The 15,781-nt window shown below is 37.2% G+C and overlaps 1 protein-coding gene across 2 annotated transcripts in view; it reads right to left on the bottom strand.

Annotated features, from left to right (window-relative positions):
- ACBD5 (acyl-CoA binding domain containing 5) overlaps positions 1–15,436 on the bottom strand; it is a 28,733-nt gene extending 13,297 nt beyond the window's left edge. The window contains exons 1-4 of one of the 2 annotated variants that reach the window (XM_057384292.1): positions 15,290–15,436; positions 13,769–13,841; positions 9,984–10,095; positions 9,823–9,855 (exon numbers count right to left, since the gene is read on the bottom strand). In XM_057384292.1, coding sequence (XP_057240275.1) covers positions 9,823–9,855; positions 9,984–10,095; positions 13,769–13,841; positions 15,290–15,423 — 352 coding nt within the window. In that variant the 5' untranslated portion in view covers positions 15,424–15,436. The remainder of the gene's footprint in view (positions 1–9,822; positions 9,856–9,983; positions 10,096–13,768; positions 13,842–15,289) is intronic. The other variant, XM_057384283.1, reaches the window with a different exon arrangement.
- Positions 15,437–15,781: the final 345 nt, after the last annotated feature.

Genomic DNA, 15,781 nt, shown 5'->3' with positions numbered 1-15,781 from the left:
GTTTTTGTAAACCCAGAAGTCAAGTGTTTCAAAAAAATTTCCCTATTGGGCTGAAATGCTTCAACACGGATCACAGTTCAAAGGCAAATCTTGAAACATTCTATTCAATTATGAGAACAACAGAATTCTGAATAAAGCAAATACAGTATTTCACATGTCTTCAGCTGTAATTTAGGCAGATGCAAAATATGGTAAGAAGACTCATGTTTGTAACAGATCTTTATACAGCAAAGGACACATGTTAATAAGTTCTCTGATTTTAGTGAAAAAGTTGATGAAATTAATATACCCACTGAGCATTTTTTCCTAAATATTTTAAAAAAAAATCTCAAAACAGACAAAGCAACTGCTAAATCATTGTTTTCCAYCTCTTTGCTCACCCCAAGGAGCACACACAATTTACTGTGAGTGCACAAAGAATTACAAGGTAAAGATTCCTTAAAAACATGGAGAATATAAAGAACAATTCTACCACCTGAAAAAAMAGTTACGGTTAAATACATCCTGATGATCGTTTTAGCCTCCTATGTAAGGACACGGTACAAGGGTACAAAGAGGGGATAGTTCTGTGAGATACTTGCAAGTCTACATGTTGGCTCCAAGGCAGAAATCTGACTATTTTAATTGTCACCACAGCATTTCATTTGCATAATTTCTACGTTCCCTTGTAAGAACCTCGAAAGATTTATTCTTACATTTAGGCTTAACATTAAACAGCAAAATAATATCCAATTACACTGGAGTTGCCAAACCAGCTTCACTATTTCTCTGCTGCATGGTAATTTAAAGCTAAGGTTTTTTTCTACTTTAACCTTCCCTCATTTCTCTAGTTTCCAAGCTTATCCACAGCACTTAAAAAACCAAAAGCAAAAAAAGGTAAAATAGCTTATTGTGTAGTAACAATGARTATGTTAAAAATTATGTTCACTTTGCTTTACTGCAAGTTAATGTTTCTTTGGGCACCCTGCATTACTGTTCTRCATTGATTAAATCCATCTCTTATCTGCTCATTTTCTCCTCATTGAAGGACACTTGTTATTTGCAAGGAAATCTGTTTCACGAAAAAGAAATCCTAACATATTCCCAGTTTATTTATCACAACATATTCCCAAKTTATTTCTCTTATTTCATTAATTGTGTATTCCAGTTCTCAAGATGTTTTTCTGAGAAGCAACAGGATTAGAATGATAAGGCAGCAGTTATGTCATCACAGCATTAGCAYTAGGCACAGATGCAGCCCCCTTGGCACGGTAAGGCACACATCACCCTTCCCTTTGAACAACAAGGGGGTGGGGACACAATCATCTATGTGTCCTACCCTGCCGTGGGAGTAAACAGGAAAGACAAGACCAGGAGGAACACTGAGCTGCRAAGGTGAATGAAAACTGTAAAGCTCCTCACCCTGCCAAAGATACTACAGTGAAAAGCCCCAGCTACACCATGAGCTTTTTCATAAGATTTACATTTTTTTAAAAGGCAATGTCTTTGAACATTCAACCATGTTCTTTCTTTACTTACTTTCAGTAAGGAGATTATTCATTTAGAGAAACTTCTAAGTGATACATCACATACATTTAARTCAAGAGAAGGAACTGAGAGAATGTACCAACAGTAACAAATTKATGGTATGGGACACCTGAATAACTGAAATCCATTAGAATCCTATTTCTTCCACAAAGTCATTCTTAACAAAAGCGAGAGACCATAAAGAAGCAATGTTTTGATGCAGACTGAAGAATACATCATTGTACACWGTTTGGCCACCTGAAACGCTGGGATTAATTGTGTGTTCTTCCTCAGAACCCTCACACTGCTATCCTCATCAAGTCTGTCCCCAATTGCTTTTACTACATGGTAAAACCACGCTTTGCTGCCATTCTCCTTGTTGCTGCCATTCTCCTTGTTGCTCTGAGTATCTGCTAAGGAACCAGATATGATGACTAATCCTGGGAGTGACAGGGTTGAAGATTAAACAGAACCAACCAGCAGTGACTTCTACAGCTCCTATTACTAGGTTTATGGCTGTGTCCCTGAGAAATGGATCTTCGTAATGTGAATGACACAAGTTAAGCAAGCTTTTAAAACCTAACTTGGTTTGTGCTAATCCCACCCAGCCACCTCTCACCCCTTTATTTCATTTACACACTTCAACTGCATGCAAAATGTTAGCAGCTTTTTCTGTTACCCTAGCTTAGATAATACAGAATTCCTCTTGGTTTATTACTGTCATCTCAGTACATACAACATCAAACTGTGAGATTTGTGACAGTTTTTTAAATCAGAACTCTATTGCTTTTTAGCCATAGAAGGAGTTCTATTCCGTAAAAGCCTGCAGGGTGGGTTTGGGGTTTTTTAATGCTAAATAGTAGGAGCAATATAACTGTAACAATACAAATAGAAAGAGGAAGGATTTGACAAAAAAAAATAAATAAAGGCAAGATGGAAAGGATGTGAAGAACAGACATGCAGCTTCTCTATAAGCTTTCACTAGATGTTTACTTTCTAGTGTCAGTTCTATTAAGGGATTTCCKACAACCCATTCTAAATGTATTTCTTTAAAGGCAGCACTACAATTCCTATGCTACAATTCCTATACTACAATACAACGACCTATATAAAGGGGCTAGGTTTCTCAAAAGTTAGCATGTGATTTCTAACTCTCCACTTATTTCAAAGCCATTTTTGATACCCAGATGGGAGTTCAGAACTTAAATGCCTCTGTAGATCTGCCCCAGCTTGAAGGTCATTTCACAAAGAGAACCTCGCCTAGCAGGTTTTTCAAATGCCTTGTATTTTTGTTTTATGAACAGGCACATAATTTTATACAAAATTAACATGCACTGCTGGAGCTGTACTGATGGTTAGCTAAGTATACCACAATATCATCCTYATACCAGTTCTACAGCCTCTCACATGCTTTGAAAATACCACTGACCAGGAGCCAGTCCACAACAGCACACAAAAGACATGATAGCTAGCTGTGTATTCCTCATTGTTTAATAAAAAAATACATGTTTTTGTAAAATACCCTAACTTTATTATCTGCTCAATATCAGCAAAATCTTGACCACTAAAAGTTTATTTCCATGACCTACACTTATATTACCTTGTATAGGGATCTCCCTGCATGCCTGTGTTTATGTTAAGTGTCAGGGAGATCTATATGCTGTACAAAATTGTTTTGATCAWCAGGTAACTATAATTATTTTCTTGCCATCACCCCTTTGATGTTTCATGCTTGTTACTGATCCAAGTAGGCTCCCTGCTTCAGTTTCAAGTTTGTGCAACCATGTTCTGYCGTTTCCAATACATGTGGTTACACAAATCCCCAACTCCTTTTTGAAACTGATGTATCAAAAATACTGCACGGAGTGACTGCATGAGACATGAGKGGTACATGCAAGCATCTGGGAGCAATAAGCTCTTCAGCTAGAACAAGAGTTTCTATACCCTCATTTCCTTGCATCCTTTTTAATATAGGACACTACAAAGAAAATTTCTGGGGGSCCAGCCTGCTCTGTAACATATGTTCTACACTACTCAAACTAATGACTATCACAAACAAAARTATTTTAGAAGAGTGTGTCAGAAATACCAACAGAAAAATCTAAAATTCATTACTTTAATAACCACGGTTTTATTTCTTTTAAATTTAAGTGCATTAGGTGAAAGTTCTCTGAAAAATGTACACTCTAAGCACACATATTGGGGCAGCCACATCTTCCTCAATATAGTTTCCCTTTTCCTGTGGTTTAGTCTTCCTGAACTTTACTATAACAGAAAGAGAAGCCTCTCCTCATTTTTCTTCTTTTTCTACTAYACTTCAAAAGACTACAGCCTTGTTTTGTCAGCATTCCTATCTCTGCTTATGTGCTTTTCAAGCTGTTACACTCAAAGAGATGCCACTGTATTTAGTAAAACAATTTAATTGACAACACTCASATCTTTATTTACCATTAATAAACATTAAAACAATAGTTTGTGGATAATAACAAACACAGAAAACAGCAACTTCTCAGACATTTATTAACTGGCAAATACAGTATTTAGGATTACTGACCAGTCATCCCAGGCCTTTACACTTTTCACAATCTAACGAGTTTCTCATCTCCATCCATATCACCAATACCTTTTCCCTTGAATTTTCAGAACTTGTTCCATATAAATAAGGATACCAGGTTTTGGGGTTGACTTGGATATATTTCCCTCCTCCCTGACGCTCCTCAGCCTTCTGCAGTAGAGACAACCTGCCTGGGATTTCCTGGCAGAGAAAAGCCCAGGGAGAACAGCAGCTGCTCCACAGGCATTCCCAGCACTGGCAGTAGTTCCATGAAGGCCACCAGATGTCCAGAGCATAGGGCTCCCAAGCACATGCAGCTYAGTTACACGGTGCCCATGCAGCAAGACCAATGGATCCAGGCTTTGCCAGCTTGCTGTCAACATCTTAGCCAGTGTGTGAGAATGAACGTGAAGAATAGCTGCCTCTTAGATATTTATTGTAACTGCAAACACAGTAAGATTATTCCAGGAAGCAGGATGTCCCCAAGTCTGGTACTACTTCCCTCTGGGAGGAGCAAAACTTGCAAAGCTCTCTTCTGTACAGAAGAGGTAGAGTCATCATTTGGAACTTTCACTGTGCATGGCAAGTAGGAAGAGGCATTATTACACTCTTCCATTGTGTCCCAGAAAATACAAAACATTGAGCACAGTGAACTGAGAACCCTATAAAGAAAACTGTATTATGCTTGAAAACAAAACAAGGCCACATTTTTAAGTCACATATTGTAGCCTGAATCAAAAATTGTTTTGCCCCATACAAGAAAAAAAAAACAAACAAAAAGGAAATAACATTAAGATTATATTCTCCTGCCACCTGCTCCAAGCCTACCAGCTGAACTGCCTTTTACAAAGCCCRTATCAAACACAGCCTCAGACAGAGGTAAAACAAATGGCTTTTCCATGCATCTTAAAGGCTATAATTAATTACTTTTGCTATACAAAATTAAATATGAAACACTAGTCTGTGTCCACCAGGAACTTTTCTGATAGCAGTCAAGATACAACTACCTACATCTGTCCTTCCCCAGCCTCCCATACCTCTACTGCTTCTTTGTAGTTTATCTTAGTAGAATAGAGTTGTGAGAAATAYGGATTCCAGTTCTTTCATCACAAGACCTTAATTACAATGGGATACCTAAAATATAAGACATCAGAATTTTATAGCAAGTGGGTACATCTTTTAGATTATGAAACCTGAAGAGCTTTTGACATTTATATTCCCTTTTGCAGGGAAATCTTGTCTGGCTGGAACGAAAAAAATATCCAGGTTCAACAACCAATTATGCACCAAAACTGTTACTATTGACTCAAGCCAGGATGAATCACAATACAGACAGGCTTTTCTTTTTCATGGAAGAAATCTTCTCATAGCTCCCTACACTTAGAAAGAAACAATTTTTAAACTTACATTTTCACATTTGAAYACTTTGCTGCTCACCCTATGGCAATGTATTCTCTGCCACTCTGTAKGAGAGAGGAGCTGTTGAAATATTCAGGCTTAGACTACACTGATGCTCTGCCCTAATTTCCAACACTGTTAGACAGCAYTGACATAAAGCCATCAGCTTGAAGTCAAGGCACAAAGGAGGCTTGAGATTTGGTAAGTAAAGCCTGAACAGGTATAGATTGCAACAGRACAAGCCATGGCTTGTTGAGACACTGATCCACATCTCATTGGGACTCTCCATTGACTGGCACTTGCTGGTCCAACCCTTAATCTTCTATAATAATCCCATCCTGCTGCAAATGTCGAGGAGGATGTTCTAGACACTTCTAAAGGTTAAACTCTCGAGATATTAACAAAAATATTTGTATAGTAAGTTTCACACTAGCCTTCCCGAATATCGTCTGCAACCTTGATTATACCTGTTAATGTATCACTGGAAACTAGYAGGGGAAGAAAGTTGAAAGGATGGAAGTTTAGAAGCCTCACTCATCCACATACCCAGCAACTGTCCCTGTCTCAATGCAACTCCTCATTGTGGTGCAGTCACTAAAACAACCTAATAAGGCACTGCAGTTCAGTGCAACAGGGATTTTAGCTTTTTCCCCTTCTTACGAATGACTAACAAGATTCAYAGACATTGAGTTCTCTGAAAATCCTAGTGAAGAAAGGTAGAAGGGAGGAAATCTATTAAGCAAGTATCTTTGAAGTCAAACCGCCATGAAAAAGTGAGCTTATGAAGCAAACAGAGGGTGTTTCATAGCAAAGGTTTACACATGAGCAGGAAGAGCCACCAAATGCCCCATCAGATAGCAAAGATGTTGAAAATAACCAGAGAAGGTCTTTGAGAAAACAAAACTATTTGAAAAGATAGTCATATATATTCTAAACAAACACAGATGGAAAATATATTGCATTTTAAGAGTAAGAAAAGTATTTCTACCTGGAAAGTAAAAATTAAGAACAGGGTCACTATTTTCAAAGCTGTCCCACATCCTATACTAACTACTGCTTTTGAAATACAAATGTTTACATGTATTTCCTCATTCTAAAAGCACACAGACCTCAGTSTGTATTGTCTTTTAAACCCAGCTCTCATATCCAATGCAGGAAGACACCAAGCAAAATGTTAAACTGTATCTGCCTGTGAGCCAGAAGAGCTTCTACCATTCACACAAGCAGTGCCCTGCATGAGCTCCTTAACAGCCTAAACTGCCACCAGCACTGCCCAAACACAGCTCTTGCAGCAACACACATCACTGTGCTTCAACAGGCCTTCATCTGATGCAACTGCAACACAGCTGGAACCAAAGCTTTTGGGAGAGAAACACTCCTTAGGAAGCCAAAGTTTAAGGGAATTGTAATGGTGAAACTTTCTACAGCCTCTGCAGTACCTAGCTTCGTGTTACTGGAGGCAATACTTGGTTTTCACCAAGGCTTATTAACACCACTACTAATTAGCATACAGGCAAARGGTCATCTTTATTTGGTAGGATTTTAGAACAGATTAAATGCCTTATCACAAAACAGAAAAATGATACAGAAAAATTCTACAGAACAGCTTGTAAACAATTTCCAGATATTTTGCTTAGTTATTCAGATACCTTAACTTAGTGAGGCCTGTCAGATAGCGGTTTTCTTGCCCTTCTTTGGATTTTCTTTTGTTCAGAAAGAAGAAAATATCCACAAACATTCTCAGGGAAACATTCTGAAGGATGAATTGGTTCTGAAATCCTTGATATTTTCCACCCCGYATCAGATCAACAGGGTGCCAATCCTAGGCCACCTTTGGCTTCTTCAGGTATTACACAACAAGAAAGGCTTGAATGCCCAKTCTAAAAATTTCACATTTACTGAGCAATGGTGTTTTGAAGCTTCTTTGCCTTTTTAACATTGGCTTAGCCATCAGATTTCTTGTGCATTCACTAACAAGTGCAAAACGTTAAAAGGCTGGTCTTCTAAAGCACTCATCCACCTTATGTGACAGTCCCTCTATGCTTCCAGCATCTACAAACAAGAGACTTTCTGTAATGCTGCAAGAGTAACCTCCTCCCTTCTTCAGTGCTATGTTAGCTAAGAGCCCATTTTCTTCTTCGATGTCAAGTATTTCATGTATCCAAAAATAATTTGTCAATGASTTTTCCTGTAAAGTAGCACTTCATACCTGTCAGAAAGAGACTGACATAGCTTTCCAGAGAAATCAAGCTTCTCACACAGCTGCAGGATAAACTTTCCACACAGTGCCCAGGTTACATGCTTTCAAAGTGACTCTCAGATTTGTTCAGCCAATTGGAGGGAATTCTCTGTTTTTCTTTCTTTACTGACACATTCAAGTGTGGATATCTGTAACCCATGGATCCAATAAATTTGTCCTAGTTTTCTAAGAGATGCTGCAAGTAATTTATTTCAATGCTGGCATGTCAGACTTCTATGTTCTTTATTAAGGACCACAGGCTCTATTGATTAAAATCACAGTATTTCAATGGTTTGTATTTAACATTTCCAACGAAACCACAAAGAGGAGAAATTCAATTTTAAAAGGCCATACGTTTCTGTTGAGGTTAATCCGCTAGAGACAATACACAAGCCATAACTGATGTACACTGAACTTGCAGACAATTCACTTCCACTAATTCAAGAAACTATTGATTTTGAGGTAGTGGCATGCAATTYGTAAACAATTAGATAATGATCTGCATACAGATTAAAGTTTGATGGAAAAATGTAAGGCAAACTCAAAAYAGAATGAACCAGAAGACAGGGGTACAATATGAAGCAAGGTAGTCAAAGAAGGGTCCCAGTTTTCAGAACTTACCAATTGCCTGCCTCTGAAAAACATACCTTCCACAACAGAATTTACAGACTGTAGGGGCTTGGGGGCAAGGAAAGAAACAGGACTGGATAAATTCACTCAATCAAAACATAACCATGGGTCAATTTTTAACAGTASTGTCATCAGTGCCTACATCATCTCAGACTTGGGTACATTGGTTGTACTCTTTAGCATCTATCTGAGAGACTGAAGGTAATCATGCTCCATACTTCTGTGAAATGTTTTGATAYCTGTACTGTAAACAACAATAATTACTTCCAGCTTCCTTTTTAATCAGGGAAATGGTAAGAACWCCAAAGAAAGGGCTTCAAAACCTTAAATGCAATGGTCAACGTACAAGGGACTTTGTGAAAATTGCACCTGTAAGCAGTATGAATGATAACATTTCACCAGATTCATTGCAACAATGACAGAGCAAGGTAAAGCTGAAATCTGCTCTTCTGTTTAAGTTACATGTCTAAGTAAATCCTTCTTACACAGATCACTGACCTGAATCTACTGATACTCTTACAACCTGCCCATCAATCCAGCTGTCAGGCAAACTTATTACATCCCACACRTGAAGTATACTCAACTTCAGTTGAGAAAAAGGTCACACCCACTTTYAAAATGGCCATGTAAAAACTTCTACCATTACTTTTCCCCAAAAAAACAATGAAAAACTATTTCTGTTCTCTGAAACTTGAAAACAAAACCATGTTCCTCTAAAGTAGGGGGAAAAAAGCCACCTATAAAAGGCAACTTAACCAGTTGACTCATACTTTAACACATTAAAACAACTTATTTGTGCAGTGGATTTGGTTTTTAAAAACAGTTTCAAGTTTTGCCGTGTTGCATTTCAATCTTTAAATGCCACTTTAAGCCAGATTTAAACAACTTATWTGACAACCTTAGAACACATTACCTGTATGTGTATGATCAAAACATTCTTACAATGATATTGCTAAATAAAAATCAACACACTGATTTCTATGCAGCTGTGACCACTAGGTTTGCCACCCATCAGTAATTTMAAATGTTTAAATACTCCCTTCATGAACTTGAGACTCAGAAAACTTGGATGTATTAGAGAAGCCATGATTTAAAAAGCACGGGGTTTGTTTGTTAATATTTTTTAATTTTAGATTAGATGACAGAGGAGGGTTATCAGAAGTGCATTCAGTTCGACAATCCACAGCTACATCAGTAACATACAGTTACTTGTTCCTTTTCTTCATGGAAAGGCACAAACYGGATTTGGTTGGGAGAGTTGTTTTGCTTTAAATACTCTCATTTTTTCAGGCAGAGGCTTCCTTCAATAGCTCAAAAAGCCTGTCAACAAGAACTAAACATGCAGCTTCCTGGATCTAATCACTTCAAAAGTAAAAATAAAACAAAACCCAGCCTAATGGGGTGGCAAGCCCAGAAGTCACAAGTGTTAGCAGGAAGTTCCTACAGCACCAAAACAATGGRAAAGATGGATTTACACATAATTTATTATTCCTACCTTCCAAATATTTAGAGACTTTCTCCATTCGAACTGCTGTATGGTAAGGAGAATGAACAGAAAGATGCAACATTTAGCTATTAAATCATTTACAGAAAACAAGCCCCCGAAAACACTGAGTTATGATTATTAGTAGTACAAAGGAAGTTATTTGTCCGAACCTGATGTTAGGTCAGATCCTCTGTTCTTTTTATCTTCTACTATTTCATAGAATGGGCCTATTACTTGTAGTAATTCTTCAACTTTGTCCGTCATTGGCATACTCTCAAGAATCTGCACAAAKGCAAAATATGAAGCATCTTATGAAACAGCATTTTAATGATTTATTCATTCATTTCAATTGATTTTAGAAACTGCTGATCATTGCAGTAAAGCTCAGATATATCACACTGTCACTAAACATGTTATTCTGTTGGATTTTTTGTTTGTTTTTTTTTTTTTTTTTAATTACAGGAAACAACATAAAACTCAGTTATTGAACGGAATCTTCTAGCTGTATTAAAATTTTTAAAGTAAAGATGAGAGAGCTAATGCATTTGCCAATACTAAAAGACAGCCTTGGCACAGTATTTTTTAGTAGACCTTGGAATACATTAATTCAGCAATTTCAAACTAAACCATCTCAAAGTCCAACAGGCTGCTGTTATCTGATACAATTATTTCATAAACAAGTCTTTCCCGAGAGAAAAAAAAACAGAAACACTTGTTTAGTGTTAGCGGATTCTTCRTATTGTCAAACCCTGTCACCTTCAATGGAATATAAGATCAGAAGTACACTACTAGGTCCTTCTAAACACATACCAAAAAATGGACACAATACAGCAAAACTGAGACAGCACAAACTCAGAAAAAGAAAAAACTAGAACCAAGTTCTGCTCTTAAAGTCATTTGGAGCATTTCTTTCATTTTAAGGAACAAAAACAACACCTTTGGTTTTTCAGGAAGAACTCAGCAACCTGAGTTTGGTCATAACGATAGGAATGCAAAACATTACATCCAAAATAAATTAAACAGAAGACTTTAAATGGTTTAATACTGTTTCAAAAGCACATGGTATTATTATCCCATTCTAGTYCAATTCCTTTCAAGCAAGCTTTTTGCCAATAGCTTCATTCCTCTTTCATCCCCTACTTTTTTAGTTACCATATTTTAAAAGTGGCAAAGCTATGGGAAAAAATACAGGTTGAAACAAACTCTCAGCTGCAGTGCACCTCCTCCTCCAAAAGAGCACCAAAAAAGAAACAGATGAGGTATACGCTGCCCCAGAATGTGCTGCTCAAAGGMAACGTCACTAAGCAGTGGGAGCAAAAGTGCAGCATTATTGCACAAAGCAGCAGCTGCAGGCAGGCCAATGCCTAACAAGCCAACACTTGCAAACTAATCAAGGATACCGAGAGACAGCAATCCTATCAAACTGCACTTCCATTGCTACTTCTCTGATCTGTTCAGTGTACATAACTCATTCTGCCTTTGTTAGGGAGAAATACTCATACAGATCTGGAGAAGAAGCAGAGATTTTATAATTTTGTGATTACGTTTTTATTTACTTCAATAACATAGAGAGAAACAAGAGACCTATTCTAGAATAAGGCTYGTATTTGCTATGTATTTAGTTCTATAGTCACCTCTGTAAACTGTTCCATACATACATTTCTATGATGTCTAGACATTACTGCTCTTCATGTATTCTAAACATATTCTGTACTACTTGGAGGGATTCTTAGAGTTTTTTCTAACTGCTAGTATTTAGGTGAACACAAAAAGAGAAAATACTTCCATACACAAAAGCAACTACTTGCCTATAGGCTTAATAAGCAACCTCAAAATTTGATAGTGAAAAATAAGTTATTATGCATCCTGATTAACAGTTGTCCTTGGATGTCAGACAATTCATATATACTCATGTTTTAAATTAGAAACACCATACAGTGTTAACACTTCATGCTAAGGTATCACTTATTTGTGATATATAACAAAACAATATATATGAAATACAGACAATTTAGTTTAAGCAGTACTGGAACATAAAATTTTAGAAATGCTACTTGAAACATAAATTAACCTTGAATCTGAGCTCAGGCACATTTTGTTTATTTTAACTAAAAATAAGGTATTTGGTCATCTCTCACCAGCATATCAAAATCTCACCCAGACACATTCCTCAACATCTGCGATTTTCAAGGTTACCACATTAAGAAGGGAAAAAAACCCCAAACAAATTTAGAATCTTGTGACAGGGTCATCTGACACATGTATAGCCCAAACAAATTGTGCAAATGCCAGGGAATGCCCCAGGGCTGGGGGAATATGGCAATCTTATATACYCTTAAACACAATCCTGGGCTATCAACATACAAATGGGTTTTTGCCCCCTTAGACATGGATACCTATGCAGCAACAGCACACTGCTCACAGTAAGTCCATGTGCTGATAGAACAACCCAGTGGATCCATGTGAAACGCACTTCTGTTGATATTTCAGGTAGAATCAATTGGGATGGAAGAGCTGAAGCTAGTATTCCAAATGTGAGAGCTGAAACAGCATCAAAGTAGGGTACAYAGATTCCCCAGTTTCAAAGCTGAGCAAGGCAAGAAGTCATTTGCTCTCCAATCCCTACATATAATACACACAGAGGCAGAATATGTGTGTTTCATTAGAGTCAAGTAAGCAGGCTTCCTCAGAGGTGGTTTATTAGAGTTTTTTAGAACAAACACTGCACTTTCACTTAGTTTTAGTGTCCTGACCAAGTCAGTTACTACACTGAARAAAACTGTAAGGTAATCTACTGAATTATCCATACAATGAATCCAAGATTCGAAACAAAGCACTAAACCTTTTGGCACACATTCAAAGGAATCATTAAAATTTAGTTGGATTTTTAATCAAACAAGCAGTATTTGGCCTTCTGTGTTTTCTGGAGTTGTTTATTTTTCATTTTAAAGCAGATAGAGAAATACCAGCAGGAACTAAATTAACAAAACTACAGACAAAGGAAAAGGAACAGTAAATCAGACTCCAGCTTTTTGCCTGTAAAAGTTTTCGCTGTATCACCTATTAAACAGATGAAGAGTTTGATGTCAAGCTAGTGGCCTAGGAAAAAAGTAAGTTTATTTGGAGTAGAACTTAGATTCTCTCTCCTTGATGCCAGCCTCATTATAATAACAATTACAATTATACTTGTACCTAGATTGACAGTAAATATCTTTAAATTGCAAAAGTTATCTGTAAATGTTTCAGTGAAAAGACTGCAATGAAAAGGATTAGTTAATAAAAGACACAAAACTTTAACTCTGTTTACTTAAGTAAACGCTGCAATTCTTGCTTAATATAGTAACTATGACYGTTTACAAGTTACACATCTATTCCAAAACAGAATACATTACTCAATGCTAACGGTTTCACTGCAGCTATAATGTACAAGGAAYATTTTCATGACAAGCACAGAAAATTCAGGTTGCTGAGTTCTTCCTGAAAAATCAAAAATTATTACATTTACATATTTTATTATGTTCATGTCTCCAGTCATGAGAGTGAGACCTTTTTTCCTGAAGTCCTTCCGGAAAGTTGTTTTATTCTCTTTTCCATTATAAAGATCACTTACCTCTCTCAGTTCTAAGAACTAAGGCAGTTTGCAGTAGAGGTTTTATCCCTACCGCCCCCTTTACCRTGATTTCAATACTTCACTTTCTTTAGCTCTGTCATTTAAGCTTCGTATCAGCTAGAGCCCTGATGTTTCTCTGAAAACAACCCAAATTCTGTAGCTTTAGAAGGAACCACATAATTTTCTTCTCCCCATGGGCCAAACAGCATAGTACTGAAATGTAACAATTTGCACAGGGGATAACTCTTTTGGAGTTTTGGCAGTAGTAGTCAGCAAGAACCACCTCATGTTCCTCAATTTCTGGAACATTTCTAGAAAATCCCTTCCACTCATTAGTAAACATACCTTTTTCATTTCTTCAACATAGGCTATCATGGCTTCTTCTTTGGACATRTTTCCCAAGGCACTCCAAGCATCCCTAGGAAAGAAAATTGCATACACCTTCAGTATCTTTAGGGCATRCCAGATTTTTTTCAACTTGGCCTTAAGTAGGTCAATTATATAATGTCCAAAGTTTCTCTGATACAAGTAAAATGCAAGAACAATTTGCATTTTTTTAAAGTACAAATATATAATTTGCTAGGATAATCACACAGTGAAAGAAGAAGCAACAAACTGAACAGACTGGGGAGTGAAGAATTCTTCACCAACTACGTATGATTTTGTAAGTTTTTAACAAGCCCAGATACAAGACACACATATTACCCTTTTGACTAAGTTGAATTTAAGATCCTCCACTGTATAAAACAAACAGGTCCAGACACTTCAGCACTTACAAGCAGCTGTCACTGAGGTAGAACAGGCTACAAAAAAAAAAAATCTGTCCTTTTTGAGTTTACCAACTGGGGAAAGTCATCAGTCTAGTAGGCAAATAGTGTAGCTATCGCCTYCAGTTACCACAGCAGCTACTTATGACCTAAATAAAATCCTTCCAACTCTGCAAGACAGAAAACTCTAACCAAATTTATCAGCATTGCACAAGGAATCTGTCAGAACCCAGGCTGCAATAAAACATTTCTTCAGTCTTGCACACGATTTAACACACAGAGTATTTGTCGCACTTACAGATAAACACCAAGGTTGTTGGCTCACATTCTAGCTACGATCAAACAGGTGGATAAAACTCACTGCCCTAGTCTATCCCCTGCACTCTGGCTTGGAGAGGGTGAGGAGGAATGAAGGAGAAATAAAAAAAGTCCTAGGAATCATCTYACAGATTCCAAGACCACCATGACCATAAAGACAGCAATAATACTTGTTCTTCAGGACAAATCATCATTAAAACACTATAAACAAAACATTCATACTGTTTTTTTTGAAGATAACTTAGTGATTTGATGAATCAGAAGTCTTCCCAGGACAAGGAAAACACAGACAGTGGAAAGCCCTGCCACTGAGCAGACAAACCAGAAAGACACATAAATCCAACCTCCCCGCCAAGAGCTCAAAGCTGTATGAGCAGYTGCCAGCGAGCACTTATTAACTTCAGGCTCACATCACACATGGAACTCAAGAAGGAAGAACTCCAGACACTCATCCACTCATTCTGCAGAACACCTAAAATTTCATTTTACGGCATGGGATAAACATTGCAGAGGTACCATGATGATGGTTGTCCAAGAAAAACCTGCCCACCTGCGTAATCCAAGGGAATGTTTCCACCAGCAACTCTGAGAAATTACAAATTATCTGAGCTAGAAAGTTGGAAAATAACAGAGAACTAATTCAAGCATCAAAGGTTGTAAATGTTCTTTTTATTTGAAAAGGAAACTCACTAAACTCTTTCTCCAAGTGCTACTTTTCTAAACATCTCCACTCCAAGAATAAATAAAAAAAAAACCAAAACAACAACTTGTGAAAMGTTACCATTTATATCTACCAATTGGATCCCAAAATCCAGGTCGAGGAATGTTACAGGGTCCTTGGGTTGCTTGCTTATAAAAGCTATAGAACTTGAGCATCATTTCATTCGTTGGCTGGAATGAACCTAGTGAAAGCATTTTAAAATACAATTAAATTGTCATCAAGAATATTAGTGAGTATTTTACAAGCTTAGTAGTTCTGTGAGAAAACAGCCTGCAGTCTGTTACAACCTGATTCAGAGCAGTACAATACAAATCAACTGAGAACATCTTCACCTCATCTACTGAGAACCAGCACCACTGAAAATATTTAATGCACAAACAGCAAGTTCCAGATGGGGTTTAAAGGGCTATAACCTTTACTACTCCTAAGGTCAGACTCCACAATTAGAATCAAAAAAAGGTAATAAGTAACATAAAGCTGATGTCCTTTCACTCAGTTTAAAGAGACAGGTTTAGCTCCCAGGAAACAAAGTATCTGGCAAGTCACTTTACT

Source organism: Malurus melanocephalus, unplaced genomic scaffold (assembly GCF_030028575.1).
Source record: "Malurus melanocephalus ecotype Western Australia unplaced genomic scaffold, MMel_1.1 scaffold_14, whole genome shotgun sequence".
Classification (NCBI taxonomy): Eukaryota; Metazoa; Chordata; class Aves; order Passeriformes; family Maluridae; genus Malurus; species Malurus melanocephalus.
The sequence above is the reverse complement of the archived record's forward strand: the minus strand, read 5'-3'. Positions and strand labels throughout refer to the sequence as shown.